General features: G+C 47.5%; 1 protein-coding gene across 7 annotated transcripts in view; it reads right to left on the reverse strand.

Moving 5' to 3' along the window:
• Window positions 1–25,822, reverse strand: part of MYH10 (myosin heavy chain 10) — a 183,324-nt gene that overhangs the window by 59,189 nt on the left and 98,313 nt on the right. For 4 of the 7 annotated variants that reach the window (XM_077458581.1, XM_077458579.1, XM_077458577.1 and 1 more), the window contains 7 exons: window positions 20,646–20,738; window positions 16,340–16,403; window positions 11,210–11,317; window positions 10,352–10,495; window positions 10,131–10,226; window positions 2,008–2,126; window positions 1,617–1,769 (listed from right to left, as the gene is read on the reverse strand). In XM_077458581.1, the coding sequence (XP_077314707.1) occupies window positions 1,617–1,769; window positions 2,008–2,126; window positions 10,131–10,226; window positions 10,352–10,495; window positions 11,210–11,317; window positions 16,340–16,403; window positions 20,646–20,738 (777 nt within the window). The remainder of the gene's footprint in view (window positions 1–1,616; window positions 1,770–2,007; window positions 2,127–10,130; window positions 10,227–10,351; window positions 10,496–11,209; window positions 11,318–16,339; window positions 16,404–20,645; window positions 20,739–25,822) is intronic. The other 3 variants (XM_077458583.1, XM_077458580.1, XM_077458578.1) reach the window with 1 other exon arrangement.

Here is a 25,822-nt window from a genome sequence, read left to right on the forward strand (position 1 = left end):
GGTCACTTGTCGGTCACTTGGCCCCCTCCCGCCGCTCTTACCGGGGCTCCCGTTCCATCGGGAGCACCGATGCACAATCCGCCGCTTCTGGCGGCTGGGGAGGGACTGGAATGAAGCCGTAAGCAGCGTCATTCCAGTCTCCTAATTGTAAACACGGAACCGACGTCATGACGTCACTTCCAGTTTACTCGGCTGCCAATGGCGCCGGATTTAAAAAATATATACAGTATTCAGAATCGCCGAAAACGGCGATCTGAATACTTTGAAGTGTAAAGGAGGGCTCCCTCAATAAAGAGTACCTGTCACCACCTATTACTGTCACAAGGGATGTTTACCTTCCTTGTGACAGCAATAAAAAAAAGTGATCAAAGTATATATATAAAAAAAAAATATTCATTTTTAAATAAATAAGCGCGCGCCCCATCCCCCCCCCCCGGCGAGCAAAGAAAACGCATACGGCATATGTAAATGGTGTTCAAATCACACATGTGAGGTATCGCCGCAATCGTCATAGAGCAATAATTCTAGCACTAGACCTCCTCTGTAACTCTAACGTAGTAACCGGAATTTTTTTTTAAAGCGTCGCCTATTGAGATTTTTAGGTACCGTAGTTTCTCGTCATTCCATGAGTGCGTGCGATTATAAAGTCTGACATGTTTGGTATCTATTTACTCGGCGTAACATTATCTTTCACATTATGTAAAAAAAAAAATGGGCTAATTTCACTGTTTTGTTTTTTTTTAATTCATGAAAGTGTCCCTTTTCCCAAAAAGTTGCGTTTAAACACAGCTGCGCAAATACCGTGTGACATAAAATATTGCAACAATCGCTGTTTTATTCTCTAGAGTCTCTGCTAAAAAAAATATATAATTATATATATATATATATATATATATATATATATATATATATATATATATATATATATATATAAAAAAATGTTTGGGGGTTCCAAGTAATTTTCTAGCCAAAAAATATGGATTTTAACTTGTAAACACCAAATGTCAAAAATAGGCTTAGTCATGAAAGGGTTAAGGGCTTGGCATTGAGGCTAAAAAGGGAGGGACTTGGCTGTTAGTCCCTCCCAAATTCCTGTCCCAGGACCCCCTATGGAACACGTTACATAGAGGGCGACCGCCACCTTAGTGTAAGCTTAGACAAAAGAGGTCCTCTGGCGGATATGCCATAACCAGCCGGTGATTCTCTAACCGGTAAAAGTGGTCTGAGAAGTGGATTCTCCGCTGGGAGGGGAGGGGGAGGGGGGTGACCTACTGCAAGGGCAGATTCTCTCCTAATTCCTGAAGTTCAGCTTCAAATTTAAAAAACAATTATCTAAGCGAAAGAACCACAAAAAAAAAATAAAAAAAATAAAAAGGACTCAGTTGATGCGACGTTATAAGATTAGAAACGGCGTGCGTTAGTTATGAAACCGACGACGAATCATATGCCGCCAATTTGGCAGCTTAGCGTTATAAAATGTGCAGATCTTCAAGTCCCTGAAGAAAATGAGACTTTTTATTATAACTTCTCCCCAAATTAGGTTAACATTTTTATTTTTTAAAGAAATAACCAAACGAGATTTTACAAAATCACTTTTAACTCCTGCGGACACCCACCTCGAAGATCTCGAAGCCGGCGATGTCCAGGATCCCGATGAAGGAAGCCCCTTGGCGTTTGGTGCGGTCCAGAGCTTTGTTAATCCGGTGGACCAGCCAGCGGAATAGGCGCTCGTACGTCGCTTTGGCGAGAGCTTCCATAGCAAAATCCGCCTGGAAAAGAGAGAGGGAGAATATGAAGCCAATGTTTCCAATTATGGGCAAAAAATCTAAATCAAATGTTACGTATGTACTGCAGCATGTCTGCGCCCTCCGCCCCTCCCCCCGGGATTATCAGAACATTTTTTATCCCTTTTATTTTTTTTTATACAATTTTTTTTTTATTGGAGAATTATTAAAATTATACGATGATTAATAATCACACATTTTTGGGTGATGGCGGGCGGCTCACCTGCTCCTTAGTCTGTGCCTTCTGTACGTAGTCTCTGCCCACTTTGATGCGCGGGGTCAAGATGGCTCGGGTGAACTCCATGACGTTCATGCCCAGCAGGTGGCAGAGTTTCTGTGCGGCTGAAATGAGAGAAGAGGAGATGAGGCCCCCCCCACACACACCTGGATCATACACATGGCTCACCTCCCCCTACCCCCTGCTGTGTGGGGGCACTAGCCAAATTAATGATATCTGCTCAAAATCAGCCCCCCCCCCCTTACGTATATTAATGACCCCTTCCGACTAATTCAGGACCATGTCCACCATGCAAGTACTATGCACAGCACCGATCTGAATCTGTATACAGGCTAATAAAAAATAAAATTATATACATATATACATACACACACACACACACACACACACACACACACACACACATATATATACATATACATACACACACACACACACACACACACACACACACACAGGTACATAGATAATATATACAGAAACTTTCTTTTAAAGCCAAACCTAAATCGGATACATACATTCCAGATGAATCAAAAAAAATAAAAATATTAAAAAATAAAATAAAAAAGTAAAAAATCTTGTCCACTGCCACCATCCTGCAGAGAAAGACCTTTTCTCTCTGTGTAGAAGCAGTGGTCTCTCTACAGAGGTCTGTCACATCCCCTGCCAAGTCAGAGCTCTCCAATCAGCAGGGAGCACACATTTTCCTGATTGGATATCCCTGGCTCTGGGGGCCACTGGAGGGCTTCAACCCAAATCAAACTCATCACAGACCTCCAAGCTCTGATTTTGCAAACTTCAAGCTGAAAAACATTTTGAGGTGTTCACTGCTCATCACAGAATTCATTCTCAAGAAGACATTAAAGTCCACCAGTCTAGGCAAAACCTGGTGGGGGGGTTCCATTGAGTCCCAATCAGGGAGATTCTTCCCGGTGATCTTAATTGCCAAAACAGAAAGTCAAGAGTAATCCAAAAAGTCAAGGGATGAGTGAAAACCTTCCAATGGGGACACCTGTTCCCTCATAATGGGCACAGCGGGCGTACAGACCCGGGAACTCGGCACAGGGATGGTGGGAACCCCTCATAATGGGCACAGCGGGTGTACAGACCCGGGAACTCCGCACAGGGATGGTGGGAACCCCTCATAATGGGCACAGCGGGTGTACAGACCCGGGAACTCAGCACAGGGATGGTGGGAACCCCTCATAATGGGCACAGCGGGTGTACAGACCCGGGAACTCGGCACAGGGATGGTGGGAACCCCTCATAATGGGCACAGCGGGTGTACAGACCCGGGAACTCAGCACAGGGATGGTGGGAACCCCTCATAATGGGCACAGCAGGTGTACACACCTGGGAACTCGGCACAGGGATGATGGGAACCCCTCATAATGGGCACAGCGGGTGTACAGACCCGGGAACTCAGCACAGGGATGGTGGGAACCCCATATAATGGGCACAGCGGGTGTACAGACCCGGGAACTCGGCACAGGGATGGTGGGAACCCCTCATAATGGGCACAGCGGGTGTACAGACCCGGGAACTCAGCACAGGGATGGTGGGAACCCCTCATAATGGGCACAGCGGGTGTATAGACCCGGGAACTCGGCACAGGGATGGTGGGAACCCCTCATAATGGGCACAGCGGGTGTACAGACCCGGGAACTCAGCACAGGGATGGTGGGAACCCCTCATAATGGGCACAGCGGGTGTACAGACCCGGGAACTCGGCACAGGGATGGTGGGAACCCCTCATAATGGGCACAGCAGGTGTACACACCCGGGAACTCGGCACAGGGATGATGGGAACCCCTCATAATGGGCACAGCGGGTGTACAGACCCGGGAACTCAGCACAGGGATGGTGGGAACCCCATATAATGGGCACAGCGGGTGTACAGACCCGGGAACTCAGCACAGGGATGGTGGGAACCCCTCATAATGGGCACAGCGGGTGTACAGACCCGGGAACTCGGCACAGGGATGGTGGGAACCCCTCATAATGGGTACAGCGGGTGTACAGACCCGGGAACTCAGCACAGGAATATTGGGAACCCCTCATAATGGGCACAGCGGGCGTACAGACCCGGGAACTCGGCACAGGGATGGTGGGAACCCCTCATAATGGGCACAGCAGGTGTACAGACCCGGGAACTCAGCACAGGGATGGTGGGAACCCCTCATAATGGGCACAGCGGGTGTCCAGACCCGGGAACTCGGCACAGGAATGGAGGGAACCCCTCATAATGGGCACATGCCTATGTAAGTAGCAGAGTGGATCCATGTCGGCCCCTCCCTGATCTATAGACAATCCCGGGATCTCCCTCATTCAATGGAAGAGTCTTGGTGGCACGGATCGGATTTTCCCCTCGCTCTGCTGAGAAGACAGTAACATGATATTGATTACGTCAGTCGGGCGCTATGCACCATTCCACCCAGACCACCGTCTTTCCTCGCACATGGCACACTCAGTGCAAATGTCTGAAGTTTTGAGCCAATTTTTTTTTTTTCTCAGATTTGCTTAGAAGCTCATTTTTAGGAAGTTGGTGATTTGGAGAAGATTTAACACCTAAAGCCCCATACACACTATCAGATTTTCTGCTGATTTTTTCCTTCAGATTTACCAAAACCATGTAGTAGAAGGGCCTGCCTGATTGCATACACATTGAAACCCATAAGGTTTGACCTCATATTATATGGTTTTGGTAAATCTGATGGAAAAAAATCAGCAGACAATCTGATAGTGTGTATGGGGCTTTAGTGTTCTGGCATTTTGTGATCCATTGCACAGAGGATTATGGGTAACGAGGCAATCCGCCCAATACTGAGATTTTGGCGTGTTTTCCCAGTCTATGATTTCTATCTCTGGCCTCTCAGCTCACAGTGTGCAGTGAGATCAGAGTAAGGAGAGAGAAGCCTGGACCCCTGTGCAAGACAGGGAGGTGGGAGATGAGATTTTAGTGAATTCCGATCACCTAACAGAGAACTCCATTAAAAACAGCCCATTTAATAGTTTTTTTTTTTCCTTAAACGCTCCCGCTCCGACCCGGGCCCAAGCGACTCCCGCTCCGACCCGGGCCCAAGCGACTCCGGCAGGATCTTGCCATCTCCTAGGCCTGAGGCGCTCCCATTCTGGCCCTGGCCCGAGCGGCTGCCTGTCCCACCCCGAGGGGCTCCCGCTGCAACGGGATCTTGCCATCTCCCTGGCCCAAGGAGCTCCCACTCCGACCCTAGCCCAAGAGGCTCCTGCCATCTCCTAGGCCTGAGGGGCTCCTGTTCTGGCCCTGGCCCAAGGAGCCCCCGCTCCGACCTGTGGGGATTGAGCTCTTTCTCCAGCCTGAGGGGCTCCCACTCTAACCCTGGCCTGAAAAGGATCCCACAATCTCCCCGGCCCAAGGGGCTCCTTCTCTGACCTGAGCGGATCTCGCTCCCGAGCGGCTCCCACTATCTCCCTTGCCCGGGAGGCTCCCGCTCCAACTCCAGCCATGCCCCGAGAGGCTCCTGCTCCTACCCCGAACCGAGGGGCTCATGTTCCATCCTAAATCCAAGGGCTCCGGCTCTGATTAGAAAGTTCCAACTCTCCAGAGAGTTACCCTTTTGGGTTCAGCTTGCCTGCGTCCTCCTCCACCCCCTCCAACCAAATTTGGAACTTTTTTTTTTATGGGGGTTGAGGTTGATCGATTTTGACAATCGACCTTCCTCCTCCCCTTGCCCCTGCAGCCTTCTGGGACACGTCACAGGTCCCAGAAAGCTGTGGGGCCATTCACAATGCATAGTGTGGGGCTCACGCATGACCAGTGTGAGGCCGTTCTGTTCCAGACAGAACCTCCCCGCCACTGAAGCGCGCGTGGGGGGGGGGGGGGGGCTGTCGGCCATCGAGACCCAGTTGTATGCGCCCTCACGAGACGTTTAACTTGCAGGGCCAGCCCCCGTAGATTGGGGCTATTTCACGGCCAACCTAGCACGTAGCTGCGGTCTGCACACGCTTGCTGGCCAGACTGGGGAGACCACTGGACCGAATGTCCAGCCCGTCGCCCAGCCCGGCAGTTGATTGAAGATCTCACCGGAAAAAATTCAGGAAACAAAAACGAAAAAAATAAATAATAATTGCCAGGACTAGAGATCCCAGCAGGGAGCTAGGTCCTTACTCCTGACTAAGCAGAAAAAAAAAAAAAAAAAAACTGAAGGCCTGTAGCAGAGAGGGGGGTTTATACCACCTAGGACTGCCCATGGGCATAGCCAAGTCTTTTTTTCTGACTAGTGTCATATTCCTGTAGGGGGCGATATAACCCTATGGTTCTGAATAAGGAAGCGCTGTCTCTGTCAACGAACGAATGAGAAATTACTTATTTTTAATCTTATAACAAATGAAGAAAACTTTTTTTGTTTGTTTTTACGTTCCCCCCCCCCCCCAAAAATGTTCAGTCTTTTTTCATTTGTTCAGGGTAATAAAAAAAAAAACAGTTTTGATTAAATACCACCAAAAAAGCTCCATCAAAAAAAAAAAAAAAAAAAAGTGTTGCATGACTGCGCAATTGTCAATCAAATTGTTAAAGCGCTGAAATTTGGCCTGGGCATGAAGGGAGGGGGGTGGTTGGTGGTTAATCAAATTCATGTGCACGAACGCACTCTTTAAGATGGGAATTGGGCGTTATTTATATCTATATATAATTACAAAGCTGAGTTACTTTTTATCTTTTAGATCTGCTTGGATTTTAGCTGTAAAAATTTGGAGGTTCTCAATTCTTCTCAGCAATGCGGAGGACCCGAGGAGCGCAGGTAGGGAGTAAATACCCGGGCCGGCTCTGGGCTGATTGTTGGGTTAAACGTTCTACCTAGACGGGGAACAATGGGTTAGGAAGTGCTTTTTCTTGGCTCAGACGGGCCTCTGGGGGTTTCTTGAGTCTGGCTGCAGATTCTTGGCCTCTAGTCTGCTCTCCGCAGCCCAGGACCAATGAAAATAAACACTTCCAACAAGCTGTGTATACTCTCCCCACCGCCGCTGCCCCCCCCTCCACCACCACCGCTGCCCCTCCTCCACCACCACTGCCCCCCTCCGCCACTATCGCCCCTGTCCCCCCTCCACCGCTACTCCTGCCTCCCCTGCTACCCCCCGCCCCCTCACCTCCACCACCAGCCCCCCTCCACCACCGCCCCCACCTACACAACCGCCCCTGCCCACCCCTCCACCACTACCCCTGCTACCCACCCGCCCTCCACCACCACCCCTGCCCCCCCCACACCACCGCCCCAACTTCTGGAGGACGATTAGAGGCAAATTATCGTCAGGGAGGAGCTGCAGCATGTGAGCCGCACTGGAGACGAGGGAGGGGCTGGTATGTGCCGTGTGTAATGCAATCCCATTCTGGACATGGAGAAATTTCTGGGGGGGGGGCAGAAACAGAAAAGAGGAGAGGAGTCCTGAGGCGGGGGCTGGGGGAGGTGCTGTGACATTATCAGGAAGCTATGTCCGTCCCCTCCCACCAGCCATGATCTGCCTGCATTGCGCAGAGCAGCACAGAGATCTGGTGATGATTTCATTGGGTCTAAAATATAAGTAATAAAAATGAAAAAAAAAAAAAATTGAAACTGAAGACAAAGTTTACTTTGACCAATTCTGGACCAGCAACATACCCGTACGTCACTGGGCGTTTGGTGGGTATACCAGGATAACGGCCGGCTCTCTTGTAAAATCAATACTAGCGATTAACTAGCTCCTCGTTTGCTATTACAAGCAGTGGGAGGAGATATTCCCCCCGCCCTCTTTTTTTTTTTTTTCCTTTTTCCCATTCTTAAGACTTTTCCAAAAGAAATCGAAAAAAACAAAAACAGAGGGTACAGAGACAACCGAATGCACAGGCTCCTTGTTTCCGATTACTACACACCCCTTAGATGGGTTCTGCTGTTATGATGGATATCGTTTCTTATTGAGATCAGACTACATCAAGTGTTTGGCCTCCTGCTGCTGAACCCTTTATTCTTACCTGGTATTATTTTCTCTGTTTATAAACGTACATATAAATATACATATCGGTTATATATGCATAGTCCTGGGTTTTCTGTACTGTTGCCTTGTGACAAAAAAAATAAAGAATTGGAATAAAAAATAAAAATAAAGGCACGACAGGTCCTCTTTATGGAGACATCTGGGGGTCAATAAGGCCCCATTATATCTCATCTAGCCTGAAAAGCCTGAGATTAAAAAAATAAAAAAATAAATAAAAACACAACTTTGATCACGGCTTTTCAGAAAACAAATAATAAAAAAAAAAAAAATTGGCAGAACCGGAAGTGACGTCATGACGTTGCTTTTGGGTCTCCCAGGACCATAGAGCTGGATGGGGACCATTCGTTCCACAACCAGCTCTATGGTAACCCGGTGGCACCCCCAGGATCGGATAATGAGCTCCTTGATTGCATAGGAGGAGATGAAGAAATCCCTTGAGGGGTGGGACTATTAGTATAGCCCAGTGATGGTGAACCTTGGCACCCCAGATGTTTTGGAACTACATTTCCCATGATGCTCAACTACTCTGCAGAGTGTCTGAGCATCATGGGAAATGTAGTTCCAAAACATCTGGAGTGCCAAGGTTCGCCATCACTGGTATAGTAGATGAAAGTGGTATTCCACATACAAAAAAAAAAAAAAAAAAAAAAAAAAAAACTTAAAATTCCTAAAAAATAAAATAAAAAAATAAATAAAACCACACATTTGGATTTTTTTTTCTTTTAACTCACCTCTAAATGCCTGTTGCTAGGGGGGGTCCCTCGTAGTCTGCCTCCTTCAGTGCCTGGGCTCCTAATGTCACTTCCCCTCAGCGCATGAAGAGCTCAGCTCCGCCCCCTCCCTCCTGTCAGTCATCTGGGACACGTGACAGGTCCCAGATGACTGCGCGGCCAATCATGGCGCGCGGCGCCTCTGGCGCAGTGGGTGACTGGCTGTGAAGCCACAGCCGGGTGCCCACAGTTGCAATGCCGGCGCCGCCGAAAGGAGGGGGGGGGGGGGTGACGAGTGGGGCTTCGTTACCGCCCGCATCGCTGGACCCTTGGACAGGTAAGTGTCCGATTATTAAAAGTCAGCAGCTGCTGTATTTGTAGCTGCTGAGTTTTAATTTTTTTTTTCCAGGGAAACTTCTCTTTAAAGTCAAAGAGGTGATGATAAGAATTGAAAAAGTATCAAATTCTATTATAAAACATCAAATGCAAAATAATATATGACAACCGATCAGAAATATTGGAAAGATCGGATACAGACGCCTAACGCGGGGCTCCTTCAGAGGAGTCTTCAATATAAAATACACACAACTTTCCAAATTGTTGAGTGATAAATCATTTGGAAAGTTTTGTATATTGGAAACGCCTCCAAAGATTCCCAAACGACTCTCTATACGGTAACTGTATTATATTGTTATTCCAAATGAATAAGTGAGAAGTTCCTTTGTTCTAGTTTGATATCCCCATACAATGTTACAACTTGTATTATTAACTTGTATTGTATCATTCTTAATAAATTATCTTAAAAAGAAAGAAAAAAACGCCTCTGAAGAAGGAGTCCTGAAACGCGTTGGTTGTCTCTAGCCAAGCTTTCCAATAGTTTTGTATGGTTGTGATGTATTTTTTTTCACATGATCTTTTGTATATATACAGTTTGTAAAATAAAAAAAATAAAAAATAATGATAATTTAACAATTCTTATCACCTCTTTGACTTCTACTAGTGCCTTAATATTCCCACCCCTGAAGGGATTTCTCCATTTCCATTTATCAGGGATGATGGCGCTCATCCATTGCAGCCATATTCCATATTTCGATTGCACAGGAGAACCCAGAAAGGCGCCAGTAGATTGTTTGGGGGGGGGGGGGAATTCCTGTCCCCTTCTGCTGCCTGTAAAAGCAATCCAGCAGCTACTCAGCCGCTAGGATGGCTTTTACAGGACTGGGAATCACCGGCAGAAAAAAAAAAAAAAGAAGATACCAGGATGATTCCTGTAGCTGCAACCATCATCCAGATATCTCCACTTGAGGTCCAAGACGTCATAGGACATCCTACGGGCAGGAAGTGGTGAACGGATTCAACTATCTGGAGGTGTGGTGACACCAGGTGACCCACCTGTGTTCTCCGGCATGGACGCCTGGTCTGTGTTCCTCTCCTTCTTGAAGACGATGTTCCCGTACTGCAGGACGGAAGACACGACTTTCAGCATGGCTGCGGAGAAGGAAGGCCGTGCGTTAGGAAAAGTGGTGGGGGGGGGGGGGATAAGTGGTTGGGTTCCCCTCCCCCACCCCACCCCGTGGGAGGACAAGGAGAAGGGTGTGGTCTGAGGTACTCACAGAGGATCTCATCGTGAGAGAAGCCCATGATGTGCATGGCCTCCATGGTCTCCTGGAAGTTGTCCTTGTCTTGTTGGCCGGGGATCGGCACGTAGCCGTTGGACAAGAAGCGGTAGTTGTTGACACTTTCCAGCAGAAGATCGGCTGAGAGAGGAAAAAACAAAAACGATCGTGAGATTTACTACAAACACAATATTCTATAAAATCACCTAAACCAACCCCCCCCCCCCCTCAGGAAGGATTGAGATGCGATTTTGCATTTAAGTCAATTTGATGCGATTTTGCATCGAAGTCAATTTGATGCGATTTTGCATCGAAGTCAATTTGATGCGATTTTGCATCGAAGTCAATTTGATGCGATTTTGTATTGAAGTCAGTCTTCTCTTCTCTACACCTGTTCAAAGTCCAGAATTTATAAAGCTTGTCTGAGCGTTCAGAAAATGGGGTAGAAAAAAGCTGAAAGTACACACTGAAGAGCTCAGTGACGAGAGCGTTGAGAACTGATTGGATGGGGAGAAAAAGGACACCCCCACCCTTTCACACAGGTCACAGGAACAAAGCTGAGGCTGCCAATCACAGGCTGTGTGCTGGAGTTCCTTCCCCGTCACCATTTATCTCTTTGTGTCAGGAAAACTTGTCAGAAGTGACTCACGCGGATAGCGGAGGAAGGAGGCAGCGGATAGAAATGACACTTAGAGCTCTGGACTGAGACAAGTGCACACTATAGAGGGATGAGCTTTGTTCAGATTTCACGTCTGAGGTTTACAGACACTTTCAATCCTGAACGATCGCCTGAGGGTAGCAGAGGAACGAGGTCGGGGGTCATCGCTATAGAAGAGTAAAAAGGTATATTCGTACTCTGCTTACATCGGAGGTGTTCCCCGGAGCCGGCCAGCAGCTGGTAGAAGATATGGAAGGTCCTCTCGTCCTTGGCTTGCCGAATCGCTCGAGACTTCTCCAGCAGATCTGTGCCGAGGCGTTAAGGACCAGAAATAAAGGGGCGGGACCCGTCCAGAAATAAAGGGGCGGGACCCGTCCAGCAATAAAGGGGCGGGACCCGTCCAGCAATAAAGGGGCGGGACCCGTCCAGCAATAAAGGAAATAAATGGGTGGGACCCGTCCAGCAATAAAGGATATAAAGGGGCGGGACCCGTCCAGATATAAAGGGGCGGGACCCGTCCAGATATAAAGGGGCGGGACCCCGCAGAGCCCCCAACAACAGAAAGTGGAAAGAATGAAAAAAAAAAAAATTCACAACACAATCCAAAAATGAAAGCCAACGTTTTTTTTTTTAAATATTTTTTTAAAGTTCTTTTTTTTTTTGCTGCCTGGCGGAACGTCATGTCCGGCCCCAGCAGGTGTAAACGCTGTTTTTTGTTTGTTTTGTTTTTTTAAACTGAAAAGGCTGAGAGCACTCTTTTTTAATTTGATCTCCAGCTTGCAGACCCCACATCTCTCCATAAAGAGGACCTGTCATCCCTTATTTCTAATATGGTTACATTTTTTTGTAATAGGAAAAAAGGGTTTTTAAAAAATGTAAAAGGGAAAGTGTAAAAAAAAAATAAAAATAAAAAAAAGAAGAGTGTAAATAAAAAAATAAATAAAAAAACAATAAAAAAAATGTAAAGGAGTGTTAAAAAAATAAAATAATAATTATGTAAAGTGTAAAAATAAAAACAAACAATAATAAAAAAAATTAAAAAGGGAAAGTGTAAAAAAATAATAAAAAAAAACAATAAAAAAATTATTGAAAAAAGGGAAAGTGTAAAAATTAAAAAAAAATTTAAATAAAACAAAAAATAATTGAAAAAAGGGAAAGTGTAAAAAAATAAATAAATAAAAATAATAATAATAACTTTTTATTTTTTTAAAGTGGGGTGCTTGCACGCAGAAGTGAAAGCATACGTACATTGCACCCACATATATAAACGGCATTCAAACCACATGTGTAGTATTTCCGTGAACATTAGAGTGAGAGCAATAATTCTAGCACTAGATCCCCTCTGTAACTCTAAACAGGTAACTTGTAAAAAAAATAGTTTTAAAGCGTTGCCTATGGAGATTTTTAAAGTACTGAACTTTGGCACCATTCCGCAAGTGTGCGCAATTTTAAAGTGCAACATGTTGGGTATCAATAACATCATCTTTTATATCTTACGAAAAATTGGGCTAACAGGAAGCAGTGAGGAGCATGCATGTCTAAAGGGATACCAGTGATGTGTTCCAACATATAAAGCTCTTGAAAGAAGATATGATGTAGGGTGCTCAGGCAGCCAGCAGATCGCCCCAGCGATGACGTCACTGAGCCTCAAAAGAAGTCTGTTCTGCGTTACGGAAATAAAAAAATAAAAAAAACACGCCTTTTGCAGCGCCTATTATTTTGATCCTCGTTATTTGACAGAACACGTTCCCCGACATCCCTTTAGACGTGCATGCTTAAGCAACTGATCAGCAGATTGCAGAGCTGAAAGTTTGCAGCACCCGGCAGGGAGGAGCATGTATGTCAAGGATGCGTTCTTTCACATAACACTCCTGAAAATAGGTGCTCAGACAGCAGACAGACCCAGTGATGTCGCCACCGAGCCGCAAAAGCAGTGTATGTTAAGGATTAAAAAAAAAAAAAAAATTACACAGGGCGCTGGGCCTGCAACTTTCTGCCTTTTAAAATACTGGACACACTAGCCATTACTCACAATGAAATTCCATCCAGATACTAACTGTCCCCTTATTACCACCTAGGTAGGGCATTACAGGAACCAATCAGATTGCAGCACATTCCGTTGATTTCAGCACAATCGCTACAAGTTATCTTTTATTAAAATCCTGAAAGTGTTAAGCGCGGCGCCCCCCCCCTCCCCCCCTCGGGAGGGATCAGGACAAGGTGATGTGTTTTTAATTAGGAGAAGCTGGATTTCATCTTCCTCTTGGCGCGGGTCGGAATCCCAGGAATGAGATTTCATTTCCCTGCTCTGGAGGTTCTGCTGAGATCCCGTCTCTCCGAATCCCGATCAATAACAGCCGGTGGCACGCCATCCAACCAATCGGGATCCAGGGAAGTAACATGAGATTCCCGACTCGCCATCCTGGGGGGGAGGGGAGGGGGGGGGGGGGAATCAGCTTAACCGCCACATTTAGGGAGCTCGCACCCCTCCTCGCCCTCCCTTCAGACATCTCCAGATTTTATCAGCTTGCAAAATAAAAATTGTTAAATGAAAATTTCTCCCTCCGCTTCCATCACATCCCTTATTTTCTATCCAGGGTCAACATCACCGGGTCTCTGTGCGTCTCTACGTAATCCTGGCTGGTGGGAGGGGCCTGCAGATTGCTGAATGTCGCTTCCCGAGTACATCCCATCCCACCCCCCCACATAGGACTTGCTGCAGCTTCTGATGCACACTGTGAGAGGCTCGCAGTGTGCGGTGAGGAAGAGAAGGAAAACCTGTGCAAGACTGAAGGGGAAGGTTGGATTGTAATAAATGGCGGCTCTGGCACTCACCTCGTCTCCAGACCTTTTTTCCACCACATTTGTAGCCACTGAGCTGAAAATGGAAGAGCCTCAAATTCACGGCAAACTTGCATCTCCACATTATAACCCTTTGCGGTCTAAAGCCCGCCTTCATTTCATGTCTGAATTGTTTCAATCATCAATAATTCCAGATCTGTACTGTTGTCGGCCCAGCTACTAGCTTTCTCAGCCATCATTTTGTGAAAAAACACAACCCTGGCATCCCTTTAAATGTGCATGAAGCTGTCCTAAAAAAGATTGACAAAGCATGGGCTAAATGGGTTGATATATAGGGCTTATTTGAAGATGTTCCACCTTTGTTCTACATTACTGGGTGGTCCTCTTGATGGGACAGGGTGGGATGGTACCCATTTTCGCTCCCCTCCCCCTTTACCCCACCAACTCCCTTACCCAACCCCCTTCCCTCCCCCCCCTATCCAAATGCAGGATCCGATGTTCTCCGTGGTACTGTACAGACAGCCCATAATTGCCTGTATACTGACCGAATTCCTCCTCTAGATTTTAATAGCAATGTCTTTCTTCGTGACTTTGTGAATGGTAGACACTCTGCAATGTGCTAGATTGTGTTTTGACTTCAGGTTTCTGCGCTTTTTTTTATATCTCTTAATAAAAATGTTATACTGAAAATAAAGAAACATGCATACTCAAGCAGAAGATTGCACAGCTAAAGTTTGCAGCACCCTGTGGGAAGTAGAGAGGAGCATGCACATCTAAAGGGATGCCAAGGATGTGTTCTATTATGTTCTGACTTTTTGAATATATCTTAAAAAAAACTACTACTACTAAATACTAGAAAAAAAAAAAAAAAAAAAAAAAAAAAAAAAAAAAAGCAAGCTCAAACAGCAGATTGCACAGCTAATGCATAGATCACCCAGTGGGAAGCAGGGAGAAACATGCAGGTCTAAAGGGATACCAAGGATGTGTTCTATTGCATTTTGACTTTATGCTTCTGAGCCTTTTGTCTTAAACATGTTTTACTGAAAAAAAAACGTGAATGCGCAAGCAACTGTTTAGCAGATTGCATAGCTAAAGTTTGCAGCACCCACGTCTATAGTGTTTTGACTCCATGCTTCTGTGCCTTATATGTATCTCTTGATCAAAATATTCTACTGGAAAAACAAAACATAAAAAAAAAAAAAAAAAAAAAAAAAAAAAAAAAAGGAAATACTCCTGCAGATTGCACAGCTAAAGTTTGCAGCACCCTGTAGGAAGTAGGGAGGAGCATGCATGTCTAAAGGGATGCCAAGGATGTGTTCTATTGTGTTTTCACTTCATGCTTCTGCACCTTGTGCATATTTCTTAAAACAAATCTTTCAATGAAAAAAAATAAATAAAAAAAAAGCAAGCTCAAGCAACTGATTAGCCAATTGCACAGCTAAAGTTTTCAGCACCCTGCAGGAAGCAGGGAGGAGCATGCTCATCTAAAGGGACGCCAAGGATGTGTTCTATTATGTTTTGACTTTAGGATCCTGCACTTTTTGTATATCTCTTAAAAATGTTCTACTGAAAAAAAAAAAAAAAACACAAGCAAGCGCAAGCAGATTGCATAGCTAAAGCTTGCAGCATACATGCACCTCTAAAGGGATGCCAAGGATGTGTTTGATTGCATTTTGATTTCATGCTTCTGTGTCTTTTGCTAATTTTCTACTGGAAAAGGGAAAAATGTATGCTCAAGCAACTGATTAGCCGATTGCTCCGCTAAAGTTTGCAGCATCCTGCAGGAAGAAGGGAGGAGCATGCACGTCTAAAGGGATGCCAAGGATGTGTTCTTTCACAAGTGATCAGATTGATAAATTGCAATTGCATGTTGGTTGGGTTGGGGGGGGGGGGGGATGTAACATACGTGTATATTACACATCATATGTAAGACGGGAGGGCAGAGTGACAATCTCTCTGATTTTATGTTTCCCCATCATCCAATCATAGGCTGGGGGCGGGGATGTGACCAAGCTATACGGCTATAACTGCAGTCAGGTCGCCAGCAAGGCTACTGCCCGCCAAGGGTTAATGTGTCGCTGTTTTGACCCCGTAAATCAATTGCTGATAGGAGGATGGCGGCGCGTTTTCTCACCAAAAATAACGACGCGGCGCGTCCGATTACAAATCGTGAGGGTGCCGGTCCGATCCATATAATGGCGGCTGCTCTGAAAAATTCAGAAAATCAATAAAGGTATGAGCGGGGTGGAGGCGGGGATGGTGGGGGGGTTTATTACTATAAGCTGGCGGCTTTATATTACCGCCCCCCCATACAGGATCCGACATTACAAAGGGGCTCACAGGATCGGGCCGCGTAGGAGAAGCGAACGTTTTCATCTGCACAGATTTTGGCAGGCGCGTGTTTAGACAAAGGCCGGGAGGAGGGGAAGTCAGCGTTTATCCAAAATCGCTAAAATACTGCCCACTGCTATTTCCTGCATTCCACGGGCTCAGCCGCGGCCCAGCAACACAAATACAAAGGATACAGGTCTCGATGTTCGCCCCGACAATGTAACCCGTCACATCGAAGTTGATGCGGATGAACTTTCCCTAAAAGAAAAAGAAAAGACAAAAAAAAAAAAAAGGTCAATTCTGGGCTAAACCAAATTCCAGTCACCAATCAAAACCTTCCATTTCTTGGAAACTCAGAGAGATTTCCCCCAGTAGTTTGTGTCTCCGCCCCTCCCACAATGGGGAGATTTCCCCCAGTAGTTTGTGTCTCCGCCCCTCCCACAATGGGGAGATTTCCCTGCAGTAGTTTGTGTCTATGCCCCTCCCACAATGGGGAGATTTCCTGCAGTAGTTTGTGTCTCTGCTCCTCCCACAATGGGGAGATTTCCCTGCAGTAGTTTGTGTCTCTGCCCCTCCCACAATGGGGAGATTTCCCTGCAGTAGTTTGTGTCTCTGCCCCTCCCACAATGTAGAGATTTCCTGCAGTAGTTTGTGTCTCTGCCCCTCCCACAATGGGGAGATTTCCCTGCAGTAGTTTGTGTCTCTGCCCCTCCCACAATGGGGAGATTTCCCTGCAGTAGTTTGTGTCTCTGCCCCTCCCACAATGTAGAGATTTCCCGCAGTAGTTTGTGTCTCTGCCCCTCCCACATTGGGGAGATTTCCTGCAGTAGTTTGTGTCTCTGCCCCTCCCACATTGGGGAGATTTCCCTGCAGTAGTTTGTGTCTCTGCCCCTCCCACATTGGGGAGATTTCCCTGCAGTAGTTTGTGTCTCTGCCCCTCCCACAATGGGGAGATTTCCCTGCAGTAGTTTGTGTCTCTGCCCCTCCCACAATGGGGAGATTTCCCTGCAGTAGTTTGTCTCTGCCCCTCCCACAATGGGGAGATTTCCCTGCAGTAGTTTGTGTCTCTGCCCCTCCCACAATGGGGAGATTTCCCTGCAGTAGTTTGTGTCTCTGCCCCTCCCACAATGGGGAGATTTCCCTGCAGTACTTTGTGTCTCTGCCCCTCCCACAATGGGGAATTTCCCTGCAGTACTTTGTGTCTCTGCCCCTCCCACAATGGGGAGATTTCCTGCAGTAGTTTGTGTCTCTGCCCCTCCCACAATGGGGAGATTTCCTGCAGTAGTTTGTGTCTCTGCCCCTCCCACAATGGGGAGATTTCCCTGCAGTACTTTGAGTCTCTGCCCCTCCCACAATGGGGAATTTCCCTGCAGTACTTTGTGTCTCTGCCCCTCCCACAATGGGGAGATTTCCCTGCAGTAGTTTGTGTCTCTGCCCCTCCCACAATGGTGAGATTTCCCTGCAGTAGTTTGTGTCTCTGCCCCTCCCACAATGGGGAGATTTGCTCGCAGACTTAGGTGGGGAAGGGTTACATTCTCTGTTAAGTTTTATTGCTCCCGGTAAGGAGCTTTAAATCTCACTTCCTGTTGTGTCACTAGGACAGGAAATGAGGTGAAATGTGTGTTATGGTGACACAGGCAGCATCGGTTGCAATCCTTTCCTATTTTAGGTTTTGGTGGACATCTCCTTTAAAAGTTCCTCCTCCCATTACTGAAGAAGGGTGAAATCTGGATGGCGAGGCGTGGTGACTACGAAGTGATACGGGGGACACGTCTCCATCTTTGGAAGGGCCCCGCACAGCACATTTCAGGGGCTCCTCTCCCAGGGCACACATAGGGAAGTATTAGAGCAGATGACACCGAGGCGGGACACAAATCCCTGCGGCTGATGTCACACTAAGCTCCTCTATCAGGCAGAACCGGCTTGGGTCTAATCAGGTGCTTCCAGGACAAGGAGGCGCGTACAGCCGGCGCGGGGGGATTACCTGGAGGGAACCAGACGCCCCGCTGTGTGTTATTATAGGGCAAGCCAGGCCTATGCCGGCTCCAGGCATATAGGACAGGTTGGGAGTCGGGCAGCCCAAAGTCACCCGAGATCGGGGCAATAAATGACCGTAACTGCCCAAAATAGGGCTTCAGGAAACTAGAGGTGCCTAAGATTGCTGGACCCCCTGTATGGACAAGTTCTTAGGGGAGGCAGGTAGGGGTATCCCTAAGGAGCGCTGAAATACTTGATTATGTACAGTAAAGGGTATATTTATTACAGACAATGTAAAAGTAAAAATGAGTTTCGGGGGTTCACATCCACTTTATCAGGGCAACCCCTTGTATGGAAAATGATAGGTTTTAGTAGAGGCAGGTGGGCAGAGGTAGGCCTAAGGAGTGCTGTAATAATCAAATACGTACAATAAGGATTTATTTATTACAGACAATGTAAAAGGTAAAAATACAACGTGTTTCGGGGGTTCACATTCCCTTTATCAGGGTAACCCCCTGTATGGACATGGATAGGTCTTAGTGGAGGCAGGTGGGCAGGGGTAGCCCTAAGGAGTGCTGTAATAATTATGTACAGTAAGGGTATATTTATTACAATGTAAAAGTAAAATTACGAGTTTCGGGGGTTCACATCCTCTTTATCAGGGCAACCCCCTGTATGGACAAGAATAGGTTTTAGTAGAGGCAGGTGGGCAGAGGTACGCCTAAGGGGTGCCGCAATAATTGATTATGTACAATAAGGGTTTATTTATTACAGACAATGTAAAGGTAAAAATACAATGTGTTTCGGGGGTTCACATCCCCCTTTGTCAGGGCAAACCCCTGTATGGACAAGGATAGGTCTTAGTGGAAGCAGGTGGGCAGAAGAACGCCTAAGGCGTGGCGCAATAATTTATATACGTACAGTAAGGGTATATTTATTAGAGATAATGTAAAGATAAAAAAAAAAGCGCGTTTCGTGGGGTTCACATCTCCTTCATCAGGGCCTGTATGCTGAACTTCCTGTATGGAAAATGGATAGGTCTTAGTGGAGGCAAGTGGGCAGGGGTATTCCTAAGGAGTGCCGCTATAATTAATTATCTACAGTAAAGGTATATTTATTACAGACAATGTAAAAGTAAAATTACGAGTTTCGGGGGTTCACATCCACTTTATCAGGGCAACCCCCTGTATGGACAAGGATAGGTTTTAGTTGAGGCAGGTGGGCAGGGGTATCCCTAAAAAGAGTGTCGCATTAATCAATTATGTACAATAAGGGTTTATTACAGACAATTTAAAGGTAAAAATGCAACGTGTTTCAGGGGTTCACACCCCCTTTGTCAGGGCAAACCCCTGTATGGAAAATGGATAGGTCTTAGTGGAGGCAGGTAGACAGGGGTATCCCTAAGGAGTGCCTCTATAATTATGTACAGTAAAGGTATATTACAAAGTAAAAGGTAAAAATACGTGTTTCGGGGTTCACATTCCCTTTATCAGGGCAACCCCCTGTATGGACAAGGATAGGTATTAGTGGAGGCAGGTGGGTGGGGGTATTACTAAGGAGTGCCGCAACAATTATGTACAGTAAGGGTATATTTATTAGACAATGTAAAGGTAAAAATATATACGTTTTTCGGGGTTCCCATCCCCTTTATCAGGGCTTGTATGCTGAACCCCTGTATGAACAAGGATAGGTCTTAGTCTAGGCAAGTGGGCAGGGAAATCCCTAAGGAGTGCCTGTTGGTAGAGTGCAGCAATAATTGGTTAAGTACAATAAGGGTATAATATTCGAGACAACGGAAAGGCAAAAAGACAACACGTTTCGAGGGTTCACATCCCCTCTATTAAGGATTGTATACTGAACCCCCTTGTATGGATAAGGATAGGTTTAAGTGGAGGTAGGTGGGCAGGGGTATCTCTAAGCAGTGCCTGTTGGTAGAGTGCAGCAATAATTGGTTAAATGCTAAAATATAATTTTTTTTTTTTTTAAACAGCAAACCTAGACCCTGAGGAAGACGGTGACCACGAAGGTCGAAACGCATCGGAAATTTTATATGACAGATTTTATAATATGTGATGCTGTATATATTCTTGTGTTTGCATTTTCTGTATTCTGTATAAGCTCCTACCACAGCTCATATTTTAACTGCTATGCTGTGCTCATGCCAACGTTTCAATAAAGAATTTTATTTTAACCAACCAATTCCTTGATATTATTAACTTTGCTGCTAAACCCCCGGCGCCTTGAGGACTGGAGCTGAGAAACACTGCTGTAGACAACTCCACTTGGCAGAGCCAGCGGCATGACACCAACAATCCTCTTTATAGTGGTCTATAACACCCCTTTCACATGGGTCATGCACCCCTGGCAGACCCCAAATTGGACCATCCATTGCCCTCTATGGAACGGCGGGTGTCAATGGACCACCCTTGAATTGTGCTGCATAGCGGAACCCAATGGCAAATTCTACATGAAAAACCCTTATTCAATATGCAGGAGGGGGGGGGGGGGTGTCTCCACACTCACAAAGCGGGAAGAGTTGTCGTTCTTCACGGTTTTGGCATTTCCAAAAGATTCCAGGATGGGATTGGCTTGAAGCAGCTGACGTTCCAACTCGCCCTGCGGAATAAAAATAAACGATAAACCGATGAGGAGTAGGACAGGAAATCCGAGGAATTCTGATCAAATTCTTTGTGTGTTCTGCGGGGGGGGGGGGGGGGAAGGTCACCCAGGAATTGGAGGTGTTCACTGATAATCAATATGACATCACTGAGCATTTTCAATCATCTGAAGGACATCCACGCCAACATTCACCCAACCGTGTGTGTGCCCACTTACCTCTACAACATAATAAAGGGAAACTCAATGTTAGGTTCTCATTGCTCAGTCCCTACAGGGATTTTTCAGAATGCCTGAACAGTGGCTGCATCTGATTGAATGCAGTTGCTGTTTGGGAACAAAAACAGCAGACTCCTTCGAAAAAAACACAAACTATCAACCTTGGTTGAACGTGACGGGGCCACCCAGTGAGTGAATGTTTCGTCAAGGACCAGCTAACATTCGCTCAGTGTATGGCCAGCTTTAGCAACCTCCGCCTTTCAGAACTAGGGGGCATGGTCTATATCCCAACCAGGGCACAATTGGCATGGAGTTTGCAAGGTTCTTGTGTGGGTTTCCTCCGGGTACTCTGGTTTCCTCCTACATTCCATAAACATGCTGGTAGGGTAATTGGCCCCTGTCTATATTGTCCCCGGTATGTATAGGAGATGGGGGACTAGTGATGCACCAATATTTTGGCAGCCAAAAATAGGGGTTTTCAACGTTGTGCCCTAAGATCACAGCCCAGTTGGGACACCCGCTCACGCCCCCTCCTACCCGGAAGTGCCGGATCGTGTGGTAGTTACTCACAGGTGTCAAAACTGGCGGCCCTCCAGCTTTCGTGGAAGTCCCATGAGGCATTGCAAGGCTGACAGTTACAGGCATGACTCCCCCACAGGCCGAGGCATGATGGGACTTGTAGTTCCACAACAGCTGGAGGGCCGCCAGTTTGACACCCCCTAAATCTGGCGCAGGAGAGCTGCTCTGGCGCTGTACATCAAAGTGATGCGATCGGCAAGCAGTTAAGCCCTGAAGGGCGGGGCCGGCCCTACCATGGGTCCCAGTGGGTCCAATGGAGCAGCACTTTGAGAGGGGGGGAGCAAATTGAACCACAGCCGCCTCTCCTCCTCTATTCACCCAGCAAATTGATGTCCAAGGTTTTTTTTCCAGCAGTTTTGTGTGTCATGATGACAACTGCACCCTCCCCCCCACCTACCCCTATACTGCCCCAGCCTGTCAATATACTACCCTAGCGTGCCCATATACTAACCTAGCCTGCCCCTATGCTGCCCTAGCCTTTTTCAGCAGTTTTGTGTGTCATGACGACAACTGCCCCCCCCCCCCTGCCTACCCCTATACTGCCCTAGCGTGCCCATATACTACCCTAGCCTGTTTATATACTGCCCTAGCCTTTTTCAGCAGTTGTGTGTCATGATGACAACTGCTCCCCCCCCCTGCCTACACCTATACTGCCCCAGCCTGTCTATATACTACCCTAGCGTGCCCATATACTACCCTAGCCTGTCCCTATGCTGCCCTAGCCTGTCCAAATACTGCCCTAGCCTTTTTCAGCAGTTGTGTGTCATGACGACAACTGCCCCCCCCGCCTACCCCTATACTGCCCTAGCCTGTCTATATACTACCCTAGCCTGCCCATATACCGCCCTAGCCTGCCCATATACCGCCCTAGCCTGCCCATATACCGCCCTAGCCTGCCCATATACCGCCCTAGCCTGCCCATATACCGCCCTAGCCTGCCCATATACCGCCCTAGCCTGTCCATATACCGCCCTAGCCTGTCCATATACCGCCCTAGTCTGCTTATATACTGCCCTAGGCTGCCCCTATGCTACCCTAGCCTTCCCATATACTACCCTAGCTTATTTATATACCGTCCTAGCCTGCCCCTATACCGTCCTAGCCTGCCCCTATACCGCCCTAGCCCGCCTCTTGGAATTGAACCTATTGGCACGTCATATAATTTTGCGTATAGACAAAATGCTGTTACATGTAAATCTGACTTCCTGATAAATTTTAATTATCGTGAGATAAAAGAATGGACGTGGGGGGCCTTTTGGTGGGCATGATTTTTTTTTGGGGTGGGGGGCAGCATTTCATTTTTGGACCCAGGCAGCACGATGTCTTGGGCCAGCCCTGCTGAGAGGCGAAGCGAAATGCGCTAGCAGCGGGTCTGTTTTCGGATGTGTGGTTCACAGATCTTCTTGCTGACATTGCTGTAGCTTGGATCCCGGAGGAGCTCCTTCTCCCAGCATTCATAGTCTGGATTTTCCCTCTTACCTGAGCGCCGCGCTTACATTTTGATTTTGGGCCATACATTATACAATTTCCTTTAGATTTACCTTCAACCGTGTAGTGCGAGAGCCGGCCTGACTGCCTGTGACCTCACATTATATGGTTTAGGTAAATCTAAAAAAGGAAAACTGTACAATGTATGGCGGCCATCTTGAGGCTTCTCTCCCTTCACAGCACGGCAGTCAAACCTGCGATAAAGGGGAACGAGCCAGCGACGCAGCGAACGCCATCGTCCCTGGAAGGCAATTTCCTATTCACGGCAGAACAAAGCGCGGCACGTTTATGCAAATGCTTCCGTGTAACAATAAATAACTCCTTTGTACACGTCCCCTACCCCCCCCCCACCCTTGTCGGACCACCTTTGCCTCAGGAATAAAGCCTTTGTATGACACAATGGGGTGGCAGGTGAGCGGCGGGAATTTTCGGAGTCCTTTTCTGGCCTCCCACGCACCGTCATGGAACAACCCCCACAGAACGGTATGAAAAAAAGCCGCTCACCGCACAATTCTACAGCAATAAATATCTCGAAAGGAAAAAAAGAAAAAAGGGACACGTTAACAATTCCTTGAAGGGACAAAACCCGTCAGGTGTGGGAGGACTACAACCCCTATTATTCCATCTTATGAGGCCCAAACAGCGAGCCGGCGTGACCCTGACCAACCAAAACCCACCGAGCCCTTTCCGCTGGCCTATTAAAGCAGAACTTGTACATACGTTGGGCCCAGCGTGGCACAAAATTAGTGCCCATATCAAATGCCTGAGGAGCCTCTGCGGAAGTGGACAACTTCCAATACTTGGCATTACTACAGCCGTCATTGACGTGGTTCAATGCCAGTTTGTAAATGTTGAACACAGACCCTAATTGGAGCGATGATTGCTACTTTAATGGGCACTAGTGGGGCTGCACTGATGGGGCTGCACTGATGGGGCTGCACTGATGGGCACGAGTGGGGCTGCACTGATGGGCACGAGTGGGGCTGCACTGATGGGGCTGCACTCATGGGCACGAGTGGGGATGCACTCATGGGCACGAGTGGGGCTGCACTCATGGGGCTGCAATCATGGGCACTTGTGGGGCTGCACTCATGGGCACGAGTGGGGCTGAACTCGTGGGGCTGCATTGATGGGGCTGCACTCATGGGCAAGAGTGGGGCTGCCCTGATGGGGCTGCCCTGATGGGCACTAGTGAGGGGCTGCCCTGATGGGCACTAGTGAGGGGCTGCACTGATGGGCACTAGTGAGGGGGCTGCACTGATGGGCACTAGTGAGGGGGCTGCACTGATGGGCACTAGTGAGGGGGCTGCACTGATGGGCACTAGTGAGGGGGCTGCACTGATGGGCACTAGTGAGGGGGCTGCACTGATGGGCACTAGTGAGGGGGCTGCACTGATGGGCACTAGTGAGGGGGCTGCACTGATGGGCACTAGTGAGGGGCTGCACTGATGGGCACTAGTGAGGGGCTGCACTGATGGGCACTAGTGAGGGGCTGCACTGATGGGCACTAGTGAGGGGCTGCACTGATGGGCACTAGTGAGGGGCTGCCCTGATGGGCACTAGTGAGGGGCTGCCCTGATGGGCACTAGTGAGGGGCTGCCCTGATGGGCACTCGTGGGGCTGCCCTCATGGGTACATCTAATACCTGAGGAACCTCTGTGGAAGTGGACAATTTCCAATACTTGGCATTACTAAGTCATTGCCGTGATCTTCCATGTTCTGTGCCACAGGGAGTCGCTCACTCGGCTTTAAAAATACAATTTAATGCCAGTTTGTAAATGTTGAACAAAGATCCTAATTGGACCGCTGATAGCTACTTTAAATGGGAATTAGTGGGGCTGCACTGCTGGGCACGGGTGGGGCTGCACTGCTGGGCACGGGTGGGGCTGCACTGCTGGGCACGGGTGGGGCTGCACTGCTGGGCATGGGTGGGGCTGCACTGCTGGGCATGGGTGGGGCTGCACTGCTGATCAGTGCCCCAATTATCAGTGTACACAGTGGGCTGACAGCCTCGCCAGTTATCAGCTTTCCTTTCCTCCCACAGACACAGCGTGTGAGGAAAGGACTGCCAATAACCAGCAAGTCTGTTTACATGAGATCAGCTGTGATTGGACACCGCTGATCACATGGTAAAGGGCCACTGTGATTTGCCCTTTACCCCAATCTCTGATTAGCCGTGTCTGAAGGTTCTGGGAGGACGTCTTCCCCCCTATAGTTCAGCGTTGTACCCATCTTTTGGCCACAGTGAATAAGTAAAGTGGTTAAACAAGCTGCTAGCAGGCTTCAGCAAGCTTTTAAGCCAGAAGCCTGCCATCAGCTTGCTTAAAGTGGCAATCAGCACTCCCATTAGGATCTGTGTTCAAACTGGAGCTGAATGGTACTCTAAAAGCTTCAACAAAGCTTTCTGTTCACAAACAAGCTGAAGCCCCGTGTGAAAGAGACCTATCAATCATTCACAGAACGCCTTATATAGATTTCTTTTCAGTGATTGGACGAGGTGGAGAGAAGGGAAAGTAAAATCACGATCTCCGCCTCATCCAATCGGAGAACATCTTGTGAAAAAAATAAAATAAATACACGACGTTCTGTGAATGGTGCCGAGCCGGCGGGCGGCCCCACTGGGGTCAATGTACAAGAAGGTGGAGCTACGGCACAGAAAACCCGATCGATCGGGAATTTCAGCATCTTCCGCGACCCTCTGGATATCAGATATGGATACACACAGTATCTCACAAAAGTAAGTACACCCTTCACATTTTTGTATTCTTCTCTCTTTTTCATGTGACAACACTGAAGAA

The sequence above is a fragment of the Lithobates pipiens genome, unplaced genomic scaffold (assembly GCF_037356315.1).
Source record: "Lithobates pipiens isolate NorthernLeopardFrog02 unplaced genomic scaffold, aLitPip1_a1.2 Scaffold_28, whole genome shotgun sequence".
NCBI lineage: Eukaryota > Metazoa > Chordata > Amphibia > Anura > Ranidae > Lithobates > Lithobates pipiens.